The following is a 26,691-nucleotide window of genomic DNA, read 5'->3' on the forward strand; positions in this document are numbered from 1 at the left end:
AATGCAGGGAAAATGAAAAAAAATGTTCATTTGTTTCAAAAAAAAAAAAAAAACAAAATCCTCATTTGCCACAGAAAAGGTCTCAAGACGGTGTCTAGAGTCAGAATTTGGATATTACTGTCTATGTCCATGTTGAGGGGATGTGTGAGAGTTTTGAGTTGCCCTTCCCAACACCTGTGCTGTTTCACCTTGGGAAGAAATGCATCGATATATGCATTGACTTCAAAATCCATGTATTGATTCCAGCACACATCCATAAGGATACTTAAAATAAAACAAAAAAAAATAAATAAAACTAAAAAAATGCGTTTACCCTCCTACCTATCCTTACATAAACATATTAACTCCATTGTTGCAGAACCGTAGAGAGGAAAATGACTACTAGAATGAAAAAATGCTTCCACCTGTCATCTGCAGCATTCCACTGCTTAAAACCGCATAAAACTGTACCCACAGTTCAGAATTTAATAAAAAGCTCACACTCCACACCAAATCACTTAGAGCAAAAATTAAATAGAAGTTGGCTCTATGGCATAGATAGGTGGAACCTTGACTGTGTCTAAGGAGATCTAAATTCATTTGATAGACCATATCCCTGACAACATGGCTGGTGAAAGGAATGAGAGGCATTTTGTTGACTTTCCTACTGTCATTGACAGAAGAGATTTTTGGCTAGAATTGCAATCTGGAGTGGAGGCTGACTGCTTAAGTCTTGCAGCCATCAGTTGAAACAGTAGATCATCCCCAAACAAGCTTTGCATTGACTTTACTGTGTGACAGTCATGATAGAGGAATGAGGATAGGGCAAAATTAAAATTCCTCAGTCATTCACTAAGGATAACATCTTACCTCATATTCATTGCAACTCAAATGGCAATATGACTATGGTCAATGAAAAGAACAGCAAATTAATCATATGAGCAAAAAAAAGGGCTTGATTGTTGAGATGGGGAATGCCAAAAACAAACAAGTAACACAAACTGGACCAGAAATATCAAGCACCCGCATTCCAAAATACATATTTAAAACATACATAATCATAATTAATGGACTTCTGTATATTTATAGTTTGATATTTTTAGACTTGAACAAAGGGCATGTGAATAAATAACATCCTCCCAAACTGCATATGGCATGCATTACACTGTCTAAAGAAATTCTGGATTGATAGCTAGTGTATTGCTCTGTTTGAGGCTAATGTCTGGGTAGACTTACTCAACAGATGGAAGGAGGGCATCACAGAAAGGTCTCCAGAGTAAGCCTTCTTGTCTGTTTGCTACTCATTTTCCAATATAGTAAACCGCTGAGTTTGGTTGTGAATGAACATGTTATAGATAGCATAAATAAATTAAAAATACTAAACAATAAAACATTTACCGGAAAACAATGTCAGGTTAATTCAACTTGCCTTAATAATTTGAAACTAAACTCAGTGATAGAAGAACAAATCAAATTTAAACAATTTAAGACAAATAACCACATTTCAGATGAGAAAGAACCATAAAACTCACAGCATCTGTATAAAGATGTTTATTACATTAAGTAGAACTAAAGGAAAGTACAATCATGTAATTATCTGTGTAGTACAAAAAATCATGGAAACAAAGTTGTAAGTATTTAATTGAGATTACAAGTAAGTCTGACTGTTTTGTCTTGATTAGAACTTTCTAATGTCATGACCCCTAGTGATTAGAAGATTCTAATGTCATGACCCCTAATGATTAGAACATTCTAATGTCATGACCTAAACCATACAGGCACCACTGGCAGCCCATATCTAAGTAACGAATCAGACAACAGAAGCCAGATGTATGGCTATAAGTAGAATTTGCCTAACTGCCACATTTGGGAAGGTGGTGGGGCAGTAGGCGTCCCTTGGATATAATTGTCAGATTCATTAACAACATCTAGTGGAGGTTGGAAGACATGACAGGAGACAATAGATGACTGGCAGAATTCTGGGGTGGGGGGCTGGGTGGAGAATGAAACATTTGAGGAAGTAATGTTAACCCCCTCTGACCACTTAGCCCAATGTATGCTGCTCAAGTGCTGCCAGGAAGGAATACTGTGAGAATTTAGGGTCCAAAATAAGAAAACATCCAATAGTTGCATGACAGCAAATGATTCCTCTTCCTCAGTTATTATCCTTATTAAGAAACAAATAGAAAGGATTACTATAGGTCAGCAAAGCAAATTAAGATTGTTTACTGGTGTGGGAAAGGCAAAAATATCCAGTGACTGTGAAGATTTCTTTATCCAGTTGAATACTGGTAATGATTTTGGAATTTTGGCTTTCATTCTAGCAGTTATATAAATCAGGTCTGTGATAGGGTTGTGAGATGGAAAATAAAATGCATATTAATGTGCTCCTTTATGTTATCTGGGAACTACCTCATCTGGAAGAGGAGTTCCATTAATAGCAGCCACGGCATTTTCTACCATCTTCTGCAACATGCTTTTTCTAGTATTGTAAGTAGCCGATCCTATGTGAGGTGACAAAATGACATTTTTCATGGTCAACAATGGGTGATGTCTGTGAAAAACAAAGAGAAAATAATATATTATTTATATACTTAAATACAGCTTCCATGTTATACTTTACAACAAACAAGTACTCCTTAATGAACACAATCTACATTTATTCATGCCAGTTGAATACCATGCCAGTAGTAATAAATATGTAGCCTGCATCCATCTGGTTCCTGATCTCAACCAGAAATGTCCTGTCTGCTTAGATTCACATCAGTTAATATAACCAGTAAAATGAATCTCCTATAATAGACACAAAAAGTAGAAATCCACAAAGGCAGAACTTAAAGAAAAAAAGAAAAGATGTTTTTTTTTTTTTGCAGGGGGACAACACCCTGTAACTCCATGTGGGGGGGGGGCTTTGCCCCATTTCTCCCTACTTAACTGCACTAACTGTGCAGTTGTACAACAGTGGGAAAAGTGCTAACTCCTCATAAGTAATACCATCCATCCCTGCACTGTATTTGCCTTACTTAGCTGTAAGAAATGCTCAGTCTTAGGAAAAGAGAAAACACATCTGAAATAAATGATATCAAATTCTTAAAGAAAATAAAACAAAAATAAACAAAATCCGTAAGTACATCAAAACAAAATCTAACCCTAATTAAACATTATAAAAATGTCTAGCGAATGAAACTTTGATAACTTGGTATCTTTACAATCCGAATTCACTTAAAATGAAATCACTGATGTAGTCTTCTACAAAATGACATGATCTCTTCTACTCCATGCATTTCTGCCTCTTTAGATGTTGTTAGACCCTCACCATCTTCTGGAAGGTTGTTATTACCGCATTATTCCTGGTCAAGAGTTATCTTTTACTGTCATCTAATTGTTCATTTTTGCTTTCTAAAACTTTACTTTGTTAAAAAATGTTGAGTCTACAGAGAAAATATAAAATATTTTCTTAACCTTGTTTTTACTTATTATTTATTTATTTATTACAGATTGTTGACAGGGTTGGCCACACTAAGATTATGGCTGCTTTGCAGAGGAGACTTGAATAAAAAATTGACAAGCAATATGGTGAAAATTATGTTTTTTTTTTGACGAGTTTATGTATGCAGAGGATTTTACTAGCTGTCACCAGAAGGCTAACTGCATGTACTTCCAGTCTGTGTTGGCAGAATGTGAAGATGAATAGAATACATGTGTTGCTAAATTTGTTAAGAGGCTCATCTCTTGTTGTGTCTTGGAAACCTGAAGACTATAAAAATAATAAACTGAATATTATTGGGGAACAGCTTGAACTAGCAGATCATTCTGTGTCTGCACTGGACATGGAATAACATCCTTTGAGAAGCCCAGTGTAATGGAGAAGGAAGAACAGTGCTGATTATAAAAGTACTGATGGGTTTGCCTCTGGGACAGAATGTAAAAGATGATCCAATTTCATTAAGTACAAAAAATGCTGCAGATAATGAACAAAGTCACATCAAAACAAAGGCAAGGGCCCAGAGTCCAATATACACATCACACATTGGGGGCTGTCCAAACAATAAACTACTGAGAATCTATTGAGGTAGGGGAATGAACATTTTATGTTAACTAATCTTGGTTACTAGGCTAGTCAAAATTATTTGAAGAGACTGTGGGGCCACAGCATTCTTGTGCTGATTTAGTGAAAAACAGGACAGTGTTAAAGGGGGAATGTGGTACATCTAATATGTCAAATAACTCATATACTGCGTGACAAACTATGACTAGGAAACTATTGAGATAAAAATGTTGTCTTCTGAAAATGGCAGATGTACATTAAGTAATTTGCATATATGGAGTTCAGGACATTAGAATTAAGATTTTGGAAGGAGCAAAACTTTTTGATTGAGTACCCAGTACTTAAGGCAGAAATGTGGAAATAATGGCAAATACTGTGTATCAGTAAAAGTACAGAAAACATATTACACTTTCATTTAAAAAAATGAGTGTGTGTCTATACATCATACTTCTTGTTTTGGACTAGATAAAGAGCTCAAATTTTGCCTGTATCGAGTAATATTTTGATAGAATTTCAAGACTGGGGACTGGAAACCCCAAATTATCATTTGGGACAAGATAGTAAAGCTTCATCCCCATCCCTATTCTTAGGAGGGGGGATAAGGATTGATATTTACAATGGTCACCCCATAGCATATTTTAAATTTGGGAGAGAGGAACATCTTCAGCTAACTCCATGTTAAACTGGTTTATGTGAATTATAGTTTGACATCCATGAAAGCATATAAAAAGGTTGATACTGAAGAAGTAACAGATGTAGATGTACTGTAGAAATAGCTGTTTGATCTGTGTATATGTACAGGACACCTGACCTCCAATCACTGTCTGCAGTTTGCATGTTCTTCACGTTTGTATATTTTTTACGTTCTCTGGATTCTTTCAAGACATACTGATTGATTGGCTTTACTAAATAGCATTTATCCCTGCTCTTGTGACCTAGTTCATAGTTGGAAATGTCCTGAAAATTACCATTTCACTTACTCGGTTACCAAACAAACAAATAAATAAAAAAGCACACATTTACATTCAAGCCCTATAATATTAATCAGTTAGGCTACAAACACAAAACAACAGCTCCTGCATTCATATTCCAGAATAAGGAATGCTAACAACCTTGTTCTTCTGACTTCTATTTGAAAAAAAAAATCCCAGCGTATTTTGAAAATTGAACACTTAAATTAGAAAGGTAAGACAACAGTATACACAGGACATAAGATAAACAAAAGAGAATTTATCAGTTAATTATAGATTGGCTGCAGCAGCAATAAACTGTTTATGACAAAGGAAAAAATCCAGAGTGTAACCTCATTCCATGTTAAATGGAAACTAAAGACTCTGAAATGGATCAAATTGCAGCTTAAGATTGATATCATAAGGTCAGTGATGGGAGCTTCTAACATTCGCAACTTAAAAGTCCAATCCCTACAATTCAGTCAGATCAGTGATATACTAGGCCTATGCTAATGGAGGACCTCCACAAGAGACGACATCAAGATTCAAAGTCCACATCTCCTGTAGCCTAGAGTGCATCCAAGTGTAACAGCTAAGAAAGCCAATTATTTATTAACCCCTGCCCCCCCCCCCCAGATACTGAGACCCCTTATATTCATAAATTTTAGCCATTATGTTCTCTAGTTTATAGAACTTCGGGACTTCCATCTTCACTTAACAACCTTTTAGTTAAGTTTAACAACATTAGTAGTGCCAACTCTTATGTATTTCAACTATCCCATTGATGGTACTCTAGAAAAATAGGAATTAGGACAACTCTTTAGGACCACAAACTGTCAAAAATACCCCGGAGGTCTCTTGTGTTGATTCTGGAAAGTACACTCCCATAATATAGGAATACAATTTTCACTTATACCACAGGCACACCTCAGTCAGATAAACTCCCTGAAAATATATGCTGTAATCTATGCAGTGTAATATTAATGCAACACTTCATCAAAATCTGAAAATGTCTGTTCTGTGGCATACATTTACATGAAGCAGAGTTTTCTCTGATATTCCTGATCTATCAGATGGTATTGGAGATGTTCCCATATTCTCACAAAATTTTTCTAATCATGCTTCTTTTTTAGTAATATCTTTTTGCACATTCTAATGACCAGGTTATCCCTAGAGGTCCTGTCTCTCTCTTTTAGCCCAGACCATAAAAGTTGCCTGCTTGGGTCTTTAACTGTGATAGTTAGCGGTTGCAATAATCTCAGTCTATTGGAATAAGTTTACTTAGCTAAAATTGGTTTACTATCAACATTATTTATTTATTTATTTTATTTTACATTTGATTACTGGTAAAGTCTGACTGGACACATGTCCTTTTTCAGTGGAGGCCTGTGGAGAAAAGCTCCATATGATATATACATGTTAATAGACTTTGAGTACATTAAGTATCAGATTGAGTTACCATAGCATAGTGAAACAGATTCTATACAAACATTATATAACTTCTTTAGAGAATCAGTTAGAAAACACGTATTTCCTTATCATCAGAGCTTAAAGAACCTATGTGTATATAGAACATTGAAGTCAGCTTAGAAAAAAATAATAGCACTACTTGAAAGAGAAATGGAGGTAATAGCATCAATTGAAAGAGACAGTTTAATCGGGACCAGTGCATGGGCATAGCTACTTGTTGGATAAGTGAGGTTTTAGTATTTCTTTTAAATTGAGTCAAGGCTGTGGTGGATGTTATGTTAGAAAGTAGTGCATTCCAAATTTTGACTATGTAATTTGAGAAGAAGGCTTCTCCAGATAAATTGTTGGCTGTGGTTGTATTTATAAGGGGTTTGCTGCTAGACCGCAGAGATCTGGCATTGGAGTATGGTTGTAATAGGTTTTGCAGGGCAAGTGTTTTCTCTGGTTAATAGAATATTTTCTGGCCATTGTTAGGCGATTAAAAAGTAGGAGTTGGAGGAGTTTTAATGAGTTGTTTGAGTCTTGAACAGTGGTGTGACCTATAGAGTGAGTTTGCTGTATACCTGGCAGTTTTGTTATAACAGGAGTCTAGTTTTGCTAACTCACTTTTTCTTAGGTTAGTTAACATGGGCGATGCATATAGCAGAGTTGAGATCAGATGGGATTTGGCAATAGTAGTTTTTGTGTTTTTTGTCATTCCTATAAAGTGTACCAAGTTTTTGTGTATTAGTTACAGTTTGGGATATGTGGATGTCAAATCTCATATTGCTGTCTATTTCAACTCTCAGAAGTTTGGTGTGAGGTGAGGGTGAGATGATGGTGTTTGTTGATACAATGTTGAAAGTGGGGAGGGGTACAGTAGCTTTAGTGGGGTGAAATAGCATGAGTTTTTTTTTTTTTTTTTTTTGAGGTTCAGAATGAGGTGGGAGTTTGTTAGCCAAGTTTCTACTACTAGGAAGGACTCTTGTGTTAGTAGTTCCTGTAGGGTATTAGCATCACATATCACTGTAGAAGCATCTACATACTGAATGACTGAGGCATTCAGGGATGAGGTATGAAAGTTGTTTGTAAATATAGAGAAAAGTAGGGGGTCTATTATAGAGTCTTGAGGGAACTCCTAGGGTCACGGGAAGAAGGGGTGACAGATTTTGCTGCCAATGTACTGCTTGCTGGTGCCCATTTAAGTCTGGAACCAGGCAAGAGTAGACTGACAGATTCAACTTAGAGAGGGCATTTATAAGTTTGTTGTGTGAGACCATATTGAAGGCTTTCGATAAGTCTAGAAAGATAGAGGATACGTATTTACTATTATTTCTATGAAGGTTGACAGTGTTAGTAAATGACATTAGTGCAGTGGTAGTACTGTGGTATGGGTGAAAATCATGGTGAGTATTGGTTAGTAGCTTGTTAGTATACAAGTAGTGCATGATTTGCTTATGTACAATTCTCTTTAGTATCTTAGACAGAGGAGATAGGATTGCAATTAGTCGGTAGTTAGACAGACTGGTTGAATTGCCTCCTTTATGAAATGGAATAATGTGGGAAGTTTCCCAAATAGTAGGTACTTGGTGTTCTGATATAGCTCTGTTGATAAGAATGGATACCGGGTAGGCAATTCCTTCAGCAGCTAGTCATAAAAACTCTGCTAGTAAGTTGTCTGCAACTAGTGTAGTGGACTTTAGTTTCTTTGTTTTTTATTGTCCAGGTTGAGGCAGGTTGAAGGGAGAAGGTGGTATTGTTTTTTTCTCAGTGTAAGAATAGCTGGAGTAGGAGTGGAGGTTTGATTTTTAGAGAGGGCTAGAGTAGTTTTAGTAAAGTATTTGTTGAACTGGGTAGCAATGTTGTCTGAACTATTATTAGTAGTGGGTGGGGGTGTGCTGGATTTGCTTGGAGTATGTTATTAATTGCTGACCAAAATTTTTGAGGGTTATTTTGATGTTTAGTTTAGATGTCAGAGTAATAATTTATTTTGTCCTGTTTAATTTCTTTGCTTTGTTTCCAAGTTTTTGGTAAGTTTGCTTTGCAATTTGGGATTTAGTTTTGTGCCAATGTTCCCAGGCTTTGCTCTTGTTTTGGCAGTGACCTAGTTTCTTTGTGTAGCCATTGGGCAAAGTTAGATTTAACTCTTATAGTCCTGGGAGGAGCCTGTGTCTTTAAGATAGAAAGGAAGGTAGTATTAAAATATCCCACAGCATCTTCTAGGGGGAGGAGTTTAAGTGGTGACCAGTTACAGTGTTGGAGGATGTTTATGATGTCACTGGTTAAGGTGTTTGGTTTGTTCTTTATTTGTCTTGTACATAGTTTGTTTTGTTGGGTTAATATGTTGTCTAAGTAGATAGGTTGGGAGATAGTCAATGAGACTGTCAGGGAGACAGCCAGAGTGAGGGGAGAAGGCTGGTTGTTTATTTGTTAAGATCCAGTCAAGAATGGAGTGTTTATTGGATGACTTGTCAATCCTAGTGGGAAGTTGTATGAGTTGGGTGAAACCATAGAGGTTTATGTGATTAGTGGGGTTTTGGGAACTGCAGATTGACCAGTCAATAATAAAATCACCCATGATTATTGTTTTCTGGGGTAGTGATTTTGTGGTCCAGTTCAATCTGTTTTCTAATGTGTGGATGTTATCCCCGGGTAGAATATAGGTTCCAATTATGTTTCTATGTTTTTGAGTTAATGTTAAGCTTGGTAAATATCACTTCAGCATGATCACAGTTGGGGTGATTTGATCTAAGGCTTCTAGGGAAAGGTTATTTTTAAAGACTAACAACAATTTTCTACTTTTTGATCAAATTAGTTATCCAAATTTGGTAATACAGAATTACCAAAATGTCTTGACATTCAAACACCAGAAGTACCAATGTCGAAATTCTGTCTAAATAGTAACGTTTTTTGTAGGGGGGGCAAGTCCCCCTGCACCCCCCCACACTCCCTGCATATTATATATTCCAACTCCAAGATTGCACTACAGTAAGGAAAAGGGTACATTTCCCAATCCCCACTGTAATGTGATCTGTTATCAGAACGTCAATCCCACATTAGCGAATGCGCACAACCATTTGTTAATGAGGATTTGAACATTTCTAGATCAACATTACGGAAACTGGAAAACATGTATTCGACCATCCCATTTTCATGTAAGTGCCATTCCACAGTTTGATAGTAAACCGCTAAAATCGACACATTTCAAGTGTCCCCTCCATACACACACATACTTACATATCCAGGACTGCTGTATCTCAAAGTACTCTAAGATCACACAGTGTCAGACTTAGTGTATACTCCGCTTATTACATTTGTAGTTCAGCTATTCTGAGGAGCACAATTACGGTCCTTAGAATTTCAACAGACGTCTCATTCTCTGTGTCATTTCTGGCTGCATTATTCATACAGCAAAACATGTACACAATGAACAATGAGCCATAGACAACTATACTTGTATAGTAGGTCAATGTAAGAATAATAGGTGAGATTCAGAAAGCTTGCAGAAAAGCCTGGCCACCTCAGTCTCCTAGCTGCTCCACCTCCACTAAATGATGTTCAGCAATTCAGAAAAATTCAGCCCACACTGATATTTAATTACTAAGTTGAGAGAGAGCTATGATAAGTCACACTGAACTGATGCTAGTTTACAGTACGTCTCCAAAGACCAGATTGCAAAATGGGTTGGTTTGTTAAAATGCATTAAAAGAATAAGGAAAAAATTCTAGATGTCAGGACTGGTGTTAGCAAATTGGGGCCACCAGCAAATGTCAAGTTGTGGGCCCCATGGGCACTTCCAGTTTAAGTATCACCCTATCACTGCCACTGCTCCTAAGCAACCTTTGAGTTTATGCTGCAGAGTTTTAGGAGTAGTACCCACAGACCAAACTGTAACTAGAATGCGTTTACATTATGACAGGCCTGTGTACTATACTAAATTGGCTCATCTCACACATGGACATTTACAGTGACTGGCACTTAGTTGCAATGATGATACATTACAAAAACTCTATGTGCAGGGCTGGACACGTGAAATGGTGTCCTAAGAACTATCTATTATTTCCCCCTCCCCCGTCATATACAAACGCACACTTGCATGCATGAATGCACACACACACACACACACACACACACACACACACACACACACACACACACACACACACACACACCCTTCAGTGCTGCCCCCATTTCCCTCAATCCTAGGCACACCACATCATGTACACTATTGTTTTCTTCCCTTTTTCTCACATTTTGCTTTACTCTTCAGCTTTTTCAAACAGCCATAACTTTCCATATACTTTGAAGAACATTTTAAAGTCTTTTTTTTTACATAACTTTTCATCCAGTGATGACTTGAATAAAAATTGTGGTTAAGGGAAGAAATTTGGTGTTGCTGTTCATATTTACGTATCCTTTCAACACACCTTACCTGGCCAAGGTACCACTATAATAACTGCATAGGTGATAACTCAATTAAGCCTTAGGATTATAGATGCTCTACGGTGAATTTTAGAGAAATTTCCCAACATTTAAATGCAGTGGTTACCGGAATAAAAATCATGAGTAGGAAACAAATTTAAGTTTTATTGTTTCTTTTAAGGAAGACATAAGTTGTGCCCTAAGCTGAATACCAAAGCTGACAAAACAGTAACTCAAAATAAACTAACAAGATAATTATTTGTGAGGACACACAAATCCCATTTTGGAATACTGTCTTCCTACCCTCCCAAATAAAAGACAGTGGCTGCTTCTGCTTCTGCATCCTTCCTGTGTTAGATTGGAATAAAAGCAGAGGTTCAAATGGCCACAATCATATATTTCAAGTAACTGCTATCATACATATACACACACCTGATTCGTGATTGTGAGAAAAATTAAAAATTATGATTACAGTAATGTGTTCCAGCTTGTTGCTCCTAGAAAGTAAACGGGCCCTACACAAGTTATAATAACATTTCCTCACTGCTGAGGTCTGTGAGAAAAGTAAAAAAAAAAAAAAAAAATTACCACACTGTCTCCATTCCCAACACAAGCTTTAATAGTCTCACACTTATGAGCTTTGATAGTGATGAAAATGAAAGAAGTGATGACCACAGCATATACAACCCACCACACAAGTTACAGCAACCTTGTAAGCACACCTCTGGGTATGGCTGTTTTTAGAACGAGTGTGGTTGAGAGTAAAGGGCACAACTAAGTTCATGTCAAAATCCATTTATACAGTCTGAGGAGTGGGCCCACCAAATCCCTAGAAGGCCTAAGTGTCTGAATGTTTTGTGATGTATTTTATGCCACACTTTTGAAATATAATTACTTGTTAACTGCATTTTTTATTGCAGCCCAGTAGAGTTATGTATATGCTTGGCATTATTATATGTGTGATAACAATCAGTGATATTGTTTTCACAGACACACACACACACACACACACACACACACACACACACACACACACACACACACACATAAACGCACACACACGCACACACGGAGGGCATGTGGACTCCACTTAGAAAAAAAGACAGCTAAGAACTCAAGCAGAACAAAGCACCATGCAATGGCAATGCTACTCACTGGATCACAATGACAAAGTGCATTTGCTTTCTCGCATATCTTCCTGCCAAACCACCAAAGATAGTCACCTTTTATGTGTACAATCTATGTTTTTGGTAAGTGAAAGAAATTATAGTCAACTTATTACTCTTAAATGTGCTGCACCACACCCCCCAACCCTCAAATGTAACTGCAATGTCAGTGACGTTGGTGGTAGAAAATAAAATAAATTATAGCCATAAATAAAAATAAACTAAATGAAGACAGTATAAATAATATTGTGCATGTGTTTTTGGCCACAGGTGAAAAGGGCCTCTGGACCAGCCCACTTTCCCAGTTAACAAATTATAAAGGTTTATGTTTTATATAGAAAAAGACTTCATTGTTATTTCATAAAGTTTAAAAGCACCCCCTTACCAAACACAACATCTAGTAAATTACACACTACAAACAAACTTTGATAAGACACCAGTTACAGCTGACAAGAAAGGATTATTGAAACTTTCATTTTTATACCTAAAATAGAACTAGACCTGAGGATTGATGAGGAACTCTACTGCTGTGTTAACCATCTGAGTGCAGATCGGCCTTTTCTGTGGTAGTTACCAATGGTGGCTGTGTGTTAGCACAGGCATTCTAACCCTCAGTCATTCTTCTACACACAAGTATACAATAAATATGCGCGTGTGCACACACCAAATACCTGCCCCTTTTATCAGAATATCCATTTTCCCTGCCTTGGTAATTCACGAATAATTGCAGTTAGCCCTTAATGCCAGACATTCAAACTGTACTTGATATCCTTCAGTAAATGGATATTAAGGCAAAAGCTGTTATCCTAGTGACTAGGAAGAATGTTTTATTTTATTTATTATTTTATTTATTTTACATTTGTTAACCGGGCTAGTCTGGCTGGATACATGTCCATTTTCAGCAGAGGCCCGAGGAGAAAAGCTCCACTATCAGACTAATACACTATAATATATGAAGTCATTAATAATACTATCTATACAAATAAAACTAAAAACTAATATAGTATAATACGGCAAAATACAAATGCAAATACATTTTTCATGTACAAATCTGACTAGATGACAATCAAAATTCAGTCAGGGGCTGAGGAGAAAAGCTTCAGTATCAAAAACAATTTAAAGTTAAAACAATATCCATAGTAGCTAGTCATGACAACAAATAGGTCTTGGCTGAAAGCATAAAAGAGGTTAATATATAGTGTTAAACAGGCAGGTTAGTAGTGTAAAAGATATTAAAAGGTTAGAGATAGGTAAAAGGCAGAAATGATGTAAAGAGAAAGGAAATAATAAAGTAATAATAAAGTAAAGTAATAATAAAGTTTCTGTCTCTTCCTCGTATATCATAAAGTTGCAGGCAGTGCATTATGCCCTACAGCCCATAGGCGCCAGAAGCTGTTACAGCAACCTTGTAAGCACACCTCTGGGTATGGCTGTTTTTAGAACGAGTGTGGTGGGGGGGTGTAGGGTGACAGGGGCACTTAGTGAACTAAAAAGGGTAATTTATTTATAACTATTTGCTACCACAACATAGGTTCACTTGGCGGACATTTTAAGCTTAGCCAATTCCCTTTTGGTGCTTAAATTAACATTTTCTGATTGGTCTTAGCTATCCCCATGGCTGATAATTGTATATTAGCCCTAGTAAGAACAACTATGCTCATACCATAGATAATTGGAGGGGGCCATGTAAGGCATACAGCATTTAGGAACTGCCTCTATCCATTAGTGGCATGAGGGGAAATCCTGGAGTACATTTTCTATTACCCATCCTTAAATACAAGTTGCATTTGAATATGGGTGAATGAGCTTTGCTTTATTTTTATGGATAGTCTGTTCTGGAACAGTGGTAGCCTCTGTGATATATATCCATCTCTCCACAACATTCAGTTTAGATACCTGGACTGAGTATTTCTGATGCCATTTGACTTGCTGATGTTCAGTAGGTCCATCTGTATTATGTTGGAGGATGCTTTGTATGCCAGGCATGTCACCTCTAAGCACTCTGTAGGATACAGAGTATAGTAATAAATCTTTGAGGTGGTCCATGCAAGACCTATTGTTTAGGACTTGTATCCTTTTAGTAAGGTCTTTCTGAAGGTATTCCAATTGTTGCATGGGGCTGGACAGATACATGCCAAAGTGGGCATTATACAAAATGACTGACATAATGAGAGCTTTGTAAAGGGGGACAACAACATCTCTAGATCTAGTCACAATAAATTTCTTTATAAGCTGTGCAACATAGAAAGGCTTTCTTATGACTCTGTGCACATGTTGGCCAAAAGTTAGGTCACTGTACACACAAGTTCCCAAAATGCCACACAATTGAATCAGTTCTCAGAGGGCATTGTCATGATTTTGACACCAGTTATTATTTGGGCCAAATCTTCCTGCATGATGGTTAAGTCATTTGGGGATTCAATAACTTCTCCTAGCTTGCAGTCATCTCAAACTTAGCTGGCCAAAGCTCTTTGGTATTTCCTTTTACTTTTGAGATGTATATGCCAAACAGAAAAAGTCTCAGCACAGAACCCTGGGGGACTCCATTGGTGACTGGTCTCTTCCCCTGTTTTGATCTCCTGCATCCTGTGAGCCAAGTTGGCAATGCAGCTGGTGATGTAAGTGTTTGCCCCTACATTATTCATAATTTGTACTACATCTGAGTAGGGAATTGTGTCAAGGTAATATGGTGTGAACTGTTTTACCTTCACCCATTGCTTTGGTAACAAGAGTAAAGCTTAAAATTTGCCCATGATTTTGAGCCTTTCACACTTTCTTCTGAGCTGTTTTCGAACACATTTTTAGGGCCATGCATACATGTATGCCTTCTTTGATTCACCTTCCTGATTGTATTAAATTATATTCCTTGTAAAATACAGCACCAGTTGTTAGAATGTGTTTTAAATCTGTAGTTTTGAACAGTCTTCCAGTAAGCAATGAAATAAAATGTATGAACCAATAGTGACAAAACAAAACTACCCATTTTAGAAAAATTCAACCATAAAAGGCCACTCAAACTCCTCATAATCCACCAATATCAGTAAATATGCAAAATGTCTGCAGAAGTAAGTCATCTAAATAAATCCACATTTAAGGGATCTCCAACTAATGAAGAGGTTGCTGCTAGGAAACAACTCTATATTTCATTGTTTCATCTAAAAATAAATTGGCTTTTGCCCTTGAAGAATAAATTGCCTATGTTATATTAAGAAATGGTAAGCTAATAATATTGCAACAGAGAATGGATGGCAAACTGATAGGTTCATAGTTACTAGGTAACTCCTCCTAAGGAGGACATTCCCAAGACCGTAGCATCCTTTAAAATACAACATAGTACAGTATCACCGATCTGCATACTGTGAGAGTAGAACCCACAGCCTTCTGCATCAAAGGTAAGCTACTACCTGTAGTGCTAACAATGCAAACAGTCTTGGAATACGCAGCGCTAAACTTCTCTTCCCCTGAAGCTCTCAGCTCCTTACAACAGCAAAGTCAGACTTGGAAGAAAGCCAATTTTCAGCAGAGAGCAGAGGCCCAGGGAGAAATGCTCCAGATGCATGTCTTTGTAATATGGGAGGAAACCACCAGAGTACCCAGAGGGAACCCACCCAAATACAGGGAGGACATAAAGACTCCACACAGAAAACATCTGAAGTGCAGGAGGGAAAGTCTGCATTATGAAATCAACAGCGCACCATCACTAAACAACAGATGAACTTGAGAAAAGGCAGATCTTCACAAACATCTGTCTAACTGGTATTTATTTATTAATTACAGGGCACTAAAGGGCAATAATATGATTGAGTTTCTGTAGAGTATCCTGCCCACAGCATTAAAATTGCAGTCCCCAGCACTTACTGTTGAGAAGACTGCCCATTCTTTGTGGCCACCATATAGGATGATACAACCACCAACACCAATCATATTTCACTTAATAAATTATGTGTTTAAGTCAATAATCCTCAATGTAGTCAAGGCAAGGAGGGCAAGTTATATAAAGTGTTTTCCATACAACTACGTGTGTAGCTGAAAGTCTTTGCCATTGTCTGACATATCTGTTTTAGGAATAGTCTCCCCACAAATTTCAAGCATTCAGACACTCTGCCTATTGACTGGAAAACCTCAGGAGATTTTTAGTATGCTGGGTGCTGCTTTATCCTTTATCTAAAGTAGTCTAACTACAGAATGAGCAGACACATTTATAATGCAAATATAATATTGCTCGAATGGAACTAATCACAATAATCATTTTAAGAGATGAATATAGATAACAGTAATATTTTAAAAAGAAGTTAAGATTTAGTTTTGGAGAAATAGCTAAATTGTTTTGATGTGGGTGATTTGCATATGTCACTATGGTGCAGGTAGACCTTTATATTAGCTGTATTACAAACGACCTGGTATCTTTCGGACCAACTTCAAAATATCTTTTAATGCTACCAGTTCAAAATCAGAAAAGCTACTATATTCTGAATTTTGCTAATTAAATTACAGTGTGTATATCCCTATTCCCTTTGCTTCTATAGCATTTCTGGTTAGCCTTTCCAGAAATTCAGTGTTTCATTCTTTATTCTCCAGTGTGTAAACTCATATGTGTCACATTTTCTCTCTGTGTTTCACACTGATGTTTATTGTTATTTATCATGTGAAACATTTTAATGGGAAATAAAAATATTATCTTTACCCCCATCTTTTCTCAACATTACCTCCTGCAGTTCACTCAAAGTGTAGCCTTCTGTTTCCAATGGAGATAATACTCCATTATGTAAACTTCCAAAAATAGTGTTATACAAATCAAAACACATCAACAAACCTAAAAGCAGGGTCAAGAAAGGAGATTGTGAAACAACATAGGAAAAGCTATGTTTTCTTCTGCTAGAGCAAAAAAACAAACTGTCAATTTCACTTGATAAAATGGAAAATGTTACAGAAAATCTTGGGGTGTATTCTTCAAGAGTCACCAAGGCTGTGGAGAATCCTTTAAAGGACAGGGGTTGATGGAGAAATCTTTAAAGTACAGGGGTTGAAGAACAGCATGTAGATTTAAAAGGTAGATTTGCATGACTAAATGAAGACAATGTTCACAAATTCCCACAATATGGGTGAAGAATATTTAATCTAGTTGCACTGTCAGAGAAAGGAAATCTGAATATGATATTGTAATAGTGGGATACACAAAATAAAGAAAGAAATCAGAAAGGAATTACAGGTGGAGTGCAAACGCTGTAATTAAATCAAAAGATAATGAACATCTGAGGAAAGAACGTACATTACTGATAACAAATGGAGATGGAAGACATGTTATAGAGAGTTTGCATGCATGCCTCACTTGTCAAATAGGAAAAATAAACAGGATAATGACAGAATAAATCATTACATTGACTTGACAGGAATATATAGCTTAACTTGCAGACCTGACTATGCCAGACTCAAACACCTTATTTCCATTAGCATAGTGATTCTTGCCAGCTTCTGATTCTGCCGCCCATTCCCACTAGCAAAAGCATTTAACCCACAAAATACATCCTCCACAGATTCTGATTCTGCCACCCGTTCCTGCTCACAAAAGCATTATGATTTAACCTGGGAAATACGAGCTCAACTCTGACAGGCTGTGGGAAATACGAGCTCAACTCCGAAAGGCTGGATGAGCTGACGTCATCGCACACGCGATGACATCAGCTAAAGCGAAGTCATTTGGGACAGTTGGGAGGTATGTGATGATCTGCAAAAGTGGGGGGGCTCCCCTCCCCCCTTCACTCTATGGTTCCGGCACCCATGCTACAGCTTCAATAAATATCAAAAACATGCCTGTTGTATTATCTTATCAGTTAGCACAGAGGGTTAATGCTAGAGGTCCTTGTATCAAGGGTTTTGTGCTCAAATACCCTTTCCTCTCTTTGTTATTTATTTATTTATTTTTCCTTATTTGTGTTTTATTCTTGGTGTATTGTGGCTCCCGGCACTTTTTTTATAGGTACATTTTAGAGTATCCTCGCTGTCTAGTGACCCCCTAATCCATGTTGTGTTTACAAGCTGCTCAGGAACATTGTGCAGAGTAATCCCTGGTGTCTAGTGCTCCCTGACCCTGTGTGCCTTAAAGGCAAGTAGCGAAAGTCTTGTCCCTGGTGGCTAGTATTCCCCTCACCTCTATCACTGCTCTGTTTAAGTGGCGAAAAAACATGTCTTTAATTGGATATCCCAGGTGGATAGTGCTTCCTCCACCCCATCTCTGGTCCATTTAAGTACTGCTCAGGCATGAGTTTAATGAGATATCCCTGGTAGGTAGTGTGCCCCCACCCCCTATCCCTGTTCCATGTAAATGCTGCTCAGGCATGAGTTTAATGAGACATCCCAGGTGGATAGTGCTTCCCCACCCCCTATCCCTGTTCCATGTAAATGCTGCTCAGGCATGAGTTTAATGAGACATCCCAGGTGGATGGTGCTTCCCCCACCCCTTATCCCTGTTCCATTTAAATGCTGCTCGGGCATGAGTTTAATGAAAAATCCCAGGTGAATAGTGCTTCCCCTGCCCCCTCCCTGTTCCATTTAAGTGCTGTTCAGGCATGAGTTTAATGAGATATTCCTGGTGGGTAGTACGTCCCCCACCCCCATCCCTGTTCCATTTAAGTACTGCTCAGGCATGAGTTTACTGAGATACCCCTGGTTAATAGTGCTTCACCAACCCCCTATCCCTGTTCCATTTAAGTGCTGCTCAGGCATGATTTTACTGAGACATCCCAGGTGGATAGTGCCTCCCCCACCCCCTATCCCTGTTCCATTTAAATGCTGCTCAGGCATTAGTTTAATGAGACATTCCACATGGATAGTGCTTCTCCCGCCCCAATCCCTGTTCCATTTAAGTACTTCTCAGGCATGAGTTTAATGAGATACCCCTGGTGGATAGTGCGTCCCCTAACCCCTATCCCTGTTCCATTTAAATGCTGCTCAGGCATTAGTTTAATGAGACATTCCATGTGGATAGTGCTTCTCCCGCCCCAATCCCTGTTCCATTTAAGTACTTCTCAGGCATGAGTTTAATGAGATATCCCAGGTGGATAGTGCTTCCCCCGCCCCCTCCCTGTTCCATTTATATGCTGTTCAGATATGAATGAGACATCCCAGGTGAATAGTGCTTCCCCCAACCACTATCCCTGTTCCATTTAAGTACTGCTCAGGCATGAGTTTAATGGGATACCCATGGTGGATAGTGCTTCCCCCGCCCCCATCCCTGTTCCATTTAAGTGCTGCTCAGGCATGAGTTTAATGAGATACCCCTGGTGGATAGTGCTTCCCCACCCACTATACGTGTTCCATTTAAGTGCTGCTCAGGCATAAGTTTACTGAGATTTCCCTGGTAGATAGTGCTACCCCCAGGGTCTATGTCAAATAAACGAATGCTTGAAATGTCGAACATCATATGGTCGAGACCATATGATCAACATTTCAAGTGTTCGAAGGTTGACTTTAACTGCGCCGTATGGTGCAGAATGGGAGAATTTCCCTTTTCTGCACTGAAGTGCGGTCTTGGAGTTGGTATATTCAAGTAGGGGGTGTGTGGGGTGCGCGCGCGCACACACACACACACACACACACACACACACACACACACACACACACACACACACACACACACACACACACACACTAGGGGCGTCATCTTTCTTTGTGGCTAAAACCGGACTAAGGTCATGCCCCTCACATCACCCATAACCCCACCCATTCCCACCCCCTCTCCCATCCATGCACCACCCATTTTGTGACATCACTTTGATATCAGCTGATGGGAACGCCCTTGTTTTCTGTTCCGGATGCCTGCTTTCCAACCAATTTACTATGCATTTATGTAAAAAAAGCCTAGTAAATCAGCCAGTTTAACAAATGCTGATAGTCTGTTTCCTTTTGTGAAACAGAATATTGGCATTTGTACTGCTGTACAGTGTTTTCCTGACTACCAGCGAATTGATTTGATTTATGGATACTAGTTCAGAAAAAAAACAGATGGGTGGCAACAGAGATGATTTCCAATTTCCCAGTTGTTGATCAAAGTTATGCTTAAACAGGGCTAGGGATGGACTCTGCTTCACATGGGTGGGAAGCTTGTTTCAGTGTATGGGGCTCCACTGAGACACATTTGTGTCTCATCAACATGGCCTATTTATGTCACAATCAAAATTTAAATCCTTTGATCTAATGGCTCTGATACTGTTCATTTTGTGGATGTCTAAAAGGTTCATCAGTGCTGGATCCAAGGATGCCTTGAATGCCAGACATAGATCATCTCTCAGTAACCTGAATGTGTGACAGACCCTTTCAATGTAGAACTTTGAGGATCATGCACTTTTTAAGACCCCAAATGAGGTACTTTCCTCATAATGGGGTACACATATACACACACACACACACACACACACACACACACACACACACACACACACACACACACACACACACACACACACACACTTGAAAACAATACCATAAAGGATTGTCTTGTCTGTCCACCACCACTTCCATCAATAAATACCAGCCAGCCCAGGCTAGCTGCCAGCCTGCCCGGCCCTGCCGTACCACTCCTAAACAGTCATGATGAATTACAAAAAAAGAGAGAGTACTACAACACTATAGAAGTAGTAGAAGTAGTAATAGTATTACTTTTATATTTTTTTATCGTAAGGTGACAGAAGTGCATATTAAACTTGTCTCAATCAGTGTTAAATAACTTTATTAATTGCTTGCTACCCATTACTCATTTCCATTTACGATGTTGTAGTATATTTCTTACATAATTGCAGTGCTAACTGCTAAGTCCTCACCTGGCTGACCTAGGCTATCGCTATCTAATTATTTCCGCACCGTAGATAAAGTTTAGCACGGTGACACACTGACACACACCCCCTTGCCTCTCTTGTCTTGCTGTTTTCATAGAGGAGGGAACTGGCTGCTTGCTTAGGCTTAAAGACTTAAAATTTGTGCGCAATTTGATTTCCACATGGTGGTGCTGCTGTCACTGTCTGCTGTTGTAATAACTAAGCACACAAGCACTCATGTTGATGATTCCAGCTATCCCAAGAACCGGCCACTCCCCTCCATTATCCTTAGATACCACCACCATAGTGAAGACGTTGTTTGTTTTGTTTTACTTTTACTTGATTCTGAGACTGTCATGATCATCTGTGTGGCGTGCTATAAAGTACTTGGGTAAATCGTAAATGCTCAGCTAAAAATTGAAACATCTTGTTGTGCCATCCCATCCCTGCTTCCACCAACACATCAGCATCAACTATTGCAAAGTGACTGACATCGCACGGTGATCATGTCTGGGAGGAGACAGTGTAAACGTGTAATCTCTTGAATAATTAGGAGGAGAAGGGTTCAGCGAAATAACTTTATTTCTGTTAGGTTCCCGTATATTTTACTTTTGAAGTGAGGAAGAACTCTGTTAGGAACGGATTACAGTCACTCACTGACACTGAATGGCAGGTGTTATATAATAGCAGAAATACCCACAGTGACAGGAGGGGTAAATTAAAAGTAAAGCTCCATGCCACCAGCAGTCAAATTCATTTAGCCCGAGACTGTCAGATTGAGTGTGCAAGAAGAAGTCTTGTGAGTTGTTTTTGTGAAGAGAGGGTAAAGTAAAGGCATGATTGCAACAACAGTTACTTAACTTAAGTCAGCAACTGATGTGACAAGAGCCACGAAGGCAAGAAATTCTAGTTTAATTTGTATTACCACCAGTACCTGAACGGCTGCATATGCAGCCGTTCTGGTACTGGTAATATGAATTACACTAGAATTCCTTGCCTTAGGGGCTCTCATCAGTTGCTGACTTAAGTAAAGTAACTTGTTGCTTGCAATCATGGGTGGCATTGTGTGCAGTGCAACTGGCAGCTGCCTGTAAGTAAAAGTGGAAGGCACTCGCATCGCAAACCCGGACTTCACTGAGTCTGGTTTTGATTATATTTTTTAACTGGACTGTTTGTTGGAAAACCGGACAGTCCGGTCAAAAAACGGACAGCTGGCAACCCTAACACACACACACACATACACACACACACACACATATGCACATCCATATGTCAGGACACGTGTGACTTCCTACGAAAGTATCTATTCCATATTTCTGTCTAGATGTATTCACATTATACTGCATCCCACATACAGTATACGTGTGTGTGTCTATGTATGTATATATATATATATATATATATATATATATATATATATATATATATATATATATGTATATATATAGTGTGTGTGTGTGTGTTTATGCGTAGGCACACATATAAATTAACACAAAATGTTCATTTTGATTTGTTTTTATTGAAAGGACATGAAGTACACGCAGAGGCATATAATATATTTCTCCATTATACACACACACACACACACACACACACACACACACACACACACACACACACACACACACACATTATTTTGTACATACATGTAAGATGCTAAGATGTGTGCTACACACATGGACTATATATATATGTATATATATATATATATATATATGTATATATATATATATATATATATATATATATATATATATATATATATATATATATATATATATATATATATATATATATATATATATATATTTATATATATATGCACACACACACAGTCCGACATGGGCATTTAAACTCAGTTAAAGTACTTCTGATTTCCTTTTCTTAATGTTTTTAATGCAAAGGCACTTAGCAAATGTGTATTAAAGTAAATTCAGCTGTATAGTATCATTGCCATCATGGTCACATTCCTTTTGTGGACTAGAAAATGCTCATGCACTCTACCACTTTAAGTACTGACTCAAAGTACCTCAGTGGAATTTGTTTTGCAAAATGTCAACCATCAGTTTACACTACAAAAGGCTGGTTCTTTCTGTGGAGTTTTTTTTTTTCTATGTAGTTTGTGTGACCTTTTTACCCTTTGGTTTGGATATTATTTGGGACATTTTTTGAGACACCTTAATACTGATGCATATCAGACTTGATCTTAGGATCTGTGTTTCCAGAGAATAGCCAAAATGTCCACTTATGATGTATTGACAAGGTCAAAAAGGGGGCAAAACAAGGCTTGTCTGTAGGTAGTGGGAGTTTGGCTTTATTGGCCTGAATGTACCAGTAAAGGCTTAAAAAGTTGTGGGCATTCAGAAGCCATGTAGCTGAAACACTTGTATTGTTTCCCTAAAGTATAATTTTCATATATCCCATGTACCTCCACTTCATGAGGTTTAATGTGGCAGATTGGTCAGCCATTAAAATAATATTTGGAACTTTACTGTGTGTTCTTAGTTTAGTTTATATTATTTTACCCATTTGGGTTGAAATAATTATAATAGTGCTGGATTTTCTGTTTGTGGGTGGATTTTTATATCCGGGCACTTAGTACACCGAGCACCGGATGTTCGTAGGTGTGGTGTAATCACTAAATAAGCTACAAATTACTACAGCACTCAGCTTTCCTCACTGTCTAGAGGAAAACAGTTTCTAGTACTTAACAAATAAGCACCGATCCATGCATGTCTAAGGGTCAGCTCCCATTGTTTTCTCCTGTCTACCTGATGAATCTGGGCATCTTGGGGCAATACAGCAACTGCCTCATGTACACAGACAACCCTCTCCCCCAAAACTACAACCTGCACTTATATAGCCAAAGTGGAAGCAAAGCTCTCTTCAGCTAAGAATGGACTAGACAGTTAAGAGGAAAAGGTAAACACTTGCACTACACCACACTCAGCACATAGTCCCTCAAAACCTACACCACCAAAACACACACATAGAAACACAAACCACACACCTACATTTGCGGAGGCTCTCAGTAAAAACCTGCCCAAGCAACAGGGACCTCCAAAACAGAAACACAAGCAACCTCCACCCCCCAACACAACCCAAATGACGCATAGCCCACAAACTCAGTGTGCCACTCAACCACAGCCCATAAGGCATAACAACGTACCCAACACTCTAGTCATAGGTGACTCTATAGTCAGGCACACTGATGTTCCACTCACCAGGCTAAACAAGGAGAAAGTTACTGTCAGCTGCCTGTCAGGTGCCAGGATCCGCCACATAACGCATGCACTAAGGTCACTCCACAACAAGTACAAATATGACTCTGTCATTGTCCGTGTTGGTGTGAATGACCTGAGACGTACCTCCCTGGACTACATGAAAAGGGACATGGAGGAGCTGTCCAATCTTGTAGCCCAGGCAGGTATGACCCTAGCCCTGAGTAGCATCCTGTCATCACCCAGAATGATACCACAGTGCAAGGACAAATGATTGACTTCAACAATTGGCTAAGCTTCTGGTGTCATTCTAAGGGGATCCAGTATCTGTCTGCCTGGGATGACATGATCAACAAACCACAACGCTTTGCCAGAGATGGCCTGCACCTGTCACCCCTGGGATTTCGGACACTGGCTAAAGCTCTAGCCACCTCTATAGTGCCTTTTTTTAGGCAAGGTTCAAATGACAAATTCACCACCTTAACAGATACAAGCAAGAAGAATCTGAGGGTATTGCTACTCAATGCTAGAAGTCTAAACCTCAAAATGCACTCACTCAAGGCACTCCTTAAAATGGAGAACACTGACATCTTTGAAGTGACAGAGACCTGGTTCAAGGCTCCAGAGAGTACCCCTGCATTACCAGGCTATAATTCATACCACAACTTTCGGCCACCTAACCTGGACTGAAACACTAAAGGCAGAGGCGTGTCCATATTCATTAAGGATATCCACACCTCCAGGCTAGTTGCTCAGCATAATGCATCCGAGATTATCCAAGTGCAACTAACTCTGGGCAAGACTGCAATCCAAATTGTAGCTTGCTACAGATCCCCCACCATGCCCCAGGATTTCCACTCTTCATTTCTTGATACACTGGAAAATATTAGGGTACAACCTAACACCCTAATAATGGGTGATTTCAACTACCCCACCATTAACTGGGAAAACTACTTATGTACCAACTCTTGTGCTCAACATTTTCTGGAATTCATAAATTCCAATGCCTTGGATCAACTTATCCACACTCTCACCAGGGGCAGCAATATCCTAGACCTGGATATTACCAACATGGACAACCAGTGCTCCACACCATAGGTCAATTCCTCGTTGGTCAGATCCGACCACAAGCTAATCACCCTAGACATTCACATCCTTCCCCCACCCCCCATTAGGGAAACCACAGTAAAAAATTTCTCCAAAGCCAACTTCACGCTTCTTAAGACAGAAGTGGCAAACTTCTCAACACCCATGCTGATGGACAATAGAGGTATGACTGCTGAATCCTACATAAATGCACTTTATAAGCACTTACATGAGTGCATGGATCATGCAATCCCTAACAGAACCAAGATGCTATCCTCCAAAAAAAGGAAGTCAATCTGGTGGTCCCCTGCCATAAACAAACTCTACAACAGAAGAAAGAAACTGTTGCAAAAAAGAGTAAAATCCCATGATTGGAGAAACTCTCTGGTCAGCCTCAGTAAGAAGCTAAGATCCCTCATAAAATCCTCCAAAGCTAGTTACGAAAACAAAATTGCCACTGACTCTAAAGACAACAACAAATCATTCTATAGCTATGTCAAGAATCTTAGTGGCAACACTCAGATCTGCTCTGAGTTACAGCAGAATGGCACTAAATATACAGAACCAACTGATACTGCCAACATCCTGGCAGATAGGTTCAGTGCTAACTTTACCCCCCCCCCCCCGTCATCCCCTAAAGGGCCTATCTCTATACCAGAAGAATCCAAAGTTCCTGTAATCACGGCTGCACAGGTAAAAAACACACTATCCAAAGCCAAGAACACAGCATCCATGGGACCTGACAACATCCCAGGCTGTGTTCTACATGAACTACAGAATGAACTGGCACCCCACCTAAGTACCATGTTCAATCATAGCCTCACCTCAGGCTATGTGCCCACTGAATGGGGCACAGTGACCATTATCCCACTCCACAAAGGGGGAGCCACCACAGACCCCGTAAACTACTGCCCCATTAGCCTAATGAGCCTGGTCTACAAGGCTATGGACTGTATCATCATGGAACTTACAAACAATGACATTGGTAATCTTCAAGCTCAGGACTCCACCCAGTTTGGGTTTGTAAAAGGCAGATCATGTCTCCTAAACCTGATAGACTTCTTTGAAGCAGACACCAAAGCCATAGATGAGGGTAAGGTGGTTCACACAGCCTATCTAGATCTCTCCAAGGCTTTCAACACCATTCCCCACTCTAGAATTATAGGTAAACTCACTAAACTAGGTACAAATCCCTATGTCACAAGATGGGTTGCCAACTGGCTCACTGACAGAACCCACACTGTGAAAGTAGCAGACTCCAAATCCAGCTTCAGACCAGTGACAAGTGGAGTACCACAGGGTTCAGTCCTGGGTCCTCTCCTGCTTGGTATCTACTTCTCTGAAGTACAGGCGAACACAGAAGGTCTTTGGCTAATGATGTTCGCAGATGACTGCAAACTAGTAGCCATAATCAAAACTCCAAACGATGTGGACATCCTATAAAAGGGCCTTGCTGAGACAGATGCCTGGTGTCAAAACCAAGGCATCAAGCTCAATGCCAAAAAGTGCATTGTTATCCCTTTTGGTAAAAAGTCTGTACCCATGAACTACCACATAGGC

The 26,691-nt window shown here is 38.9% G+C and overlaps 1 protein-coding gene across 1 annotated transcript in view; it reads right to left on the bottom strand.

Moving 5' to 3' along the window:
- Positions 1-1,515: 1,515 nt before the first annotated feature.
- Positions 1,516-26,691, bottom strand: part of LOC122798235 (probable 2-ketogluconate reductase) — a 319,480-nt gene continuing 294,304 nt past the window's right edge. Inside the window, exon 6 of the mRNA XM_044067016.1 lies at positions 1,516-2,533. Within this exon, the coding sequence (XP_043922951.1) occupies positions 2,377-2,533 (157 nt within the window). The 3' untranslated portion in view covers positions 1,516-2,376. The remainder of the gene's footprint in view (positions 2,534-26,691) is intronic.

The sequence above is a fragment of the Protopterus annectens genome, chromosome 3.part1 (assembly GCF_019279795.1).
Source record: "Protopterus annectens isolate FY-2018-M chromosome 3.part1, PAN1.0, whole genome shotgun sequence".
Classification (NCBI taxonomy): domain Eukaryota; kingdom Metazoa; phylum Chordata; order Ceratodontiformes; family Protopteridae; genus Protopterus; species Protopterus annectens.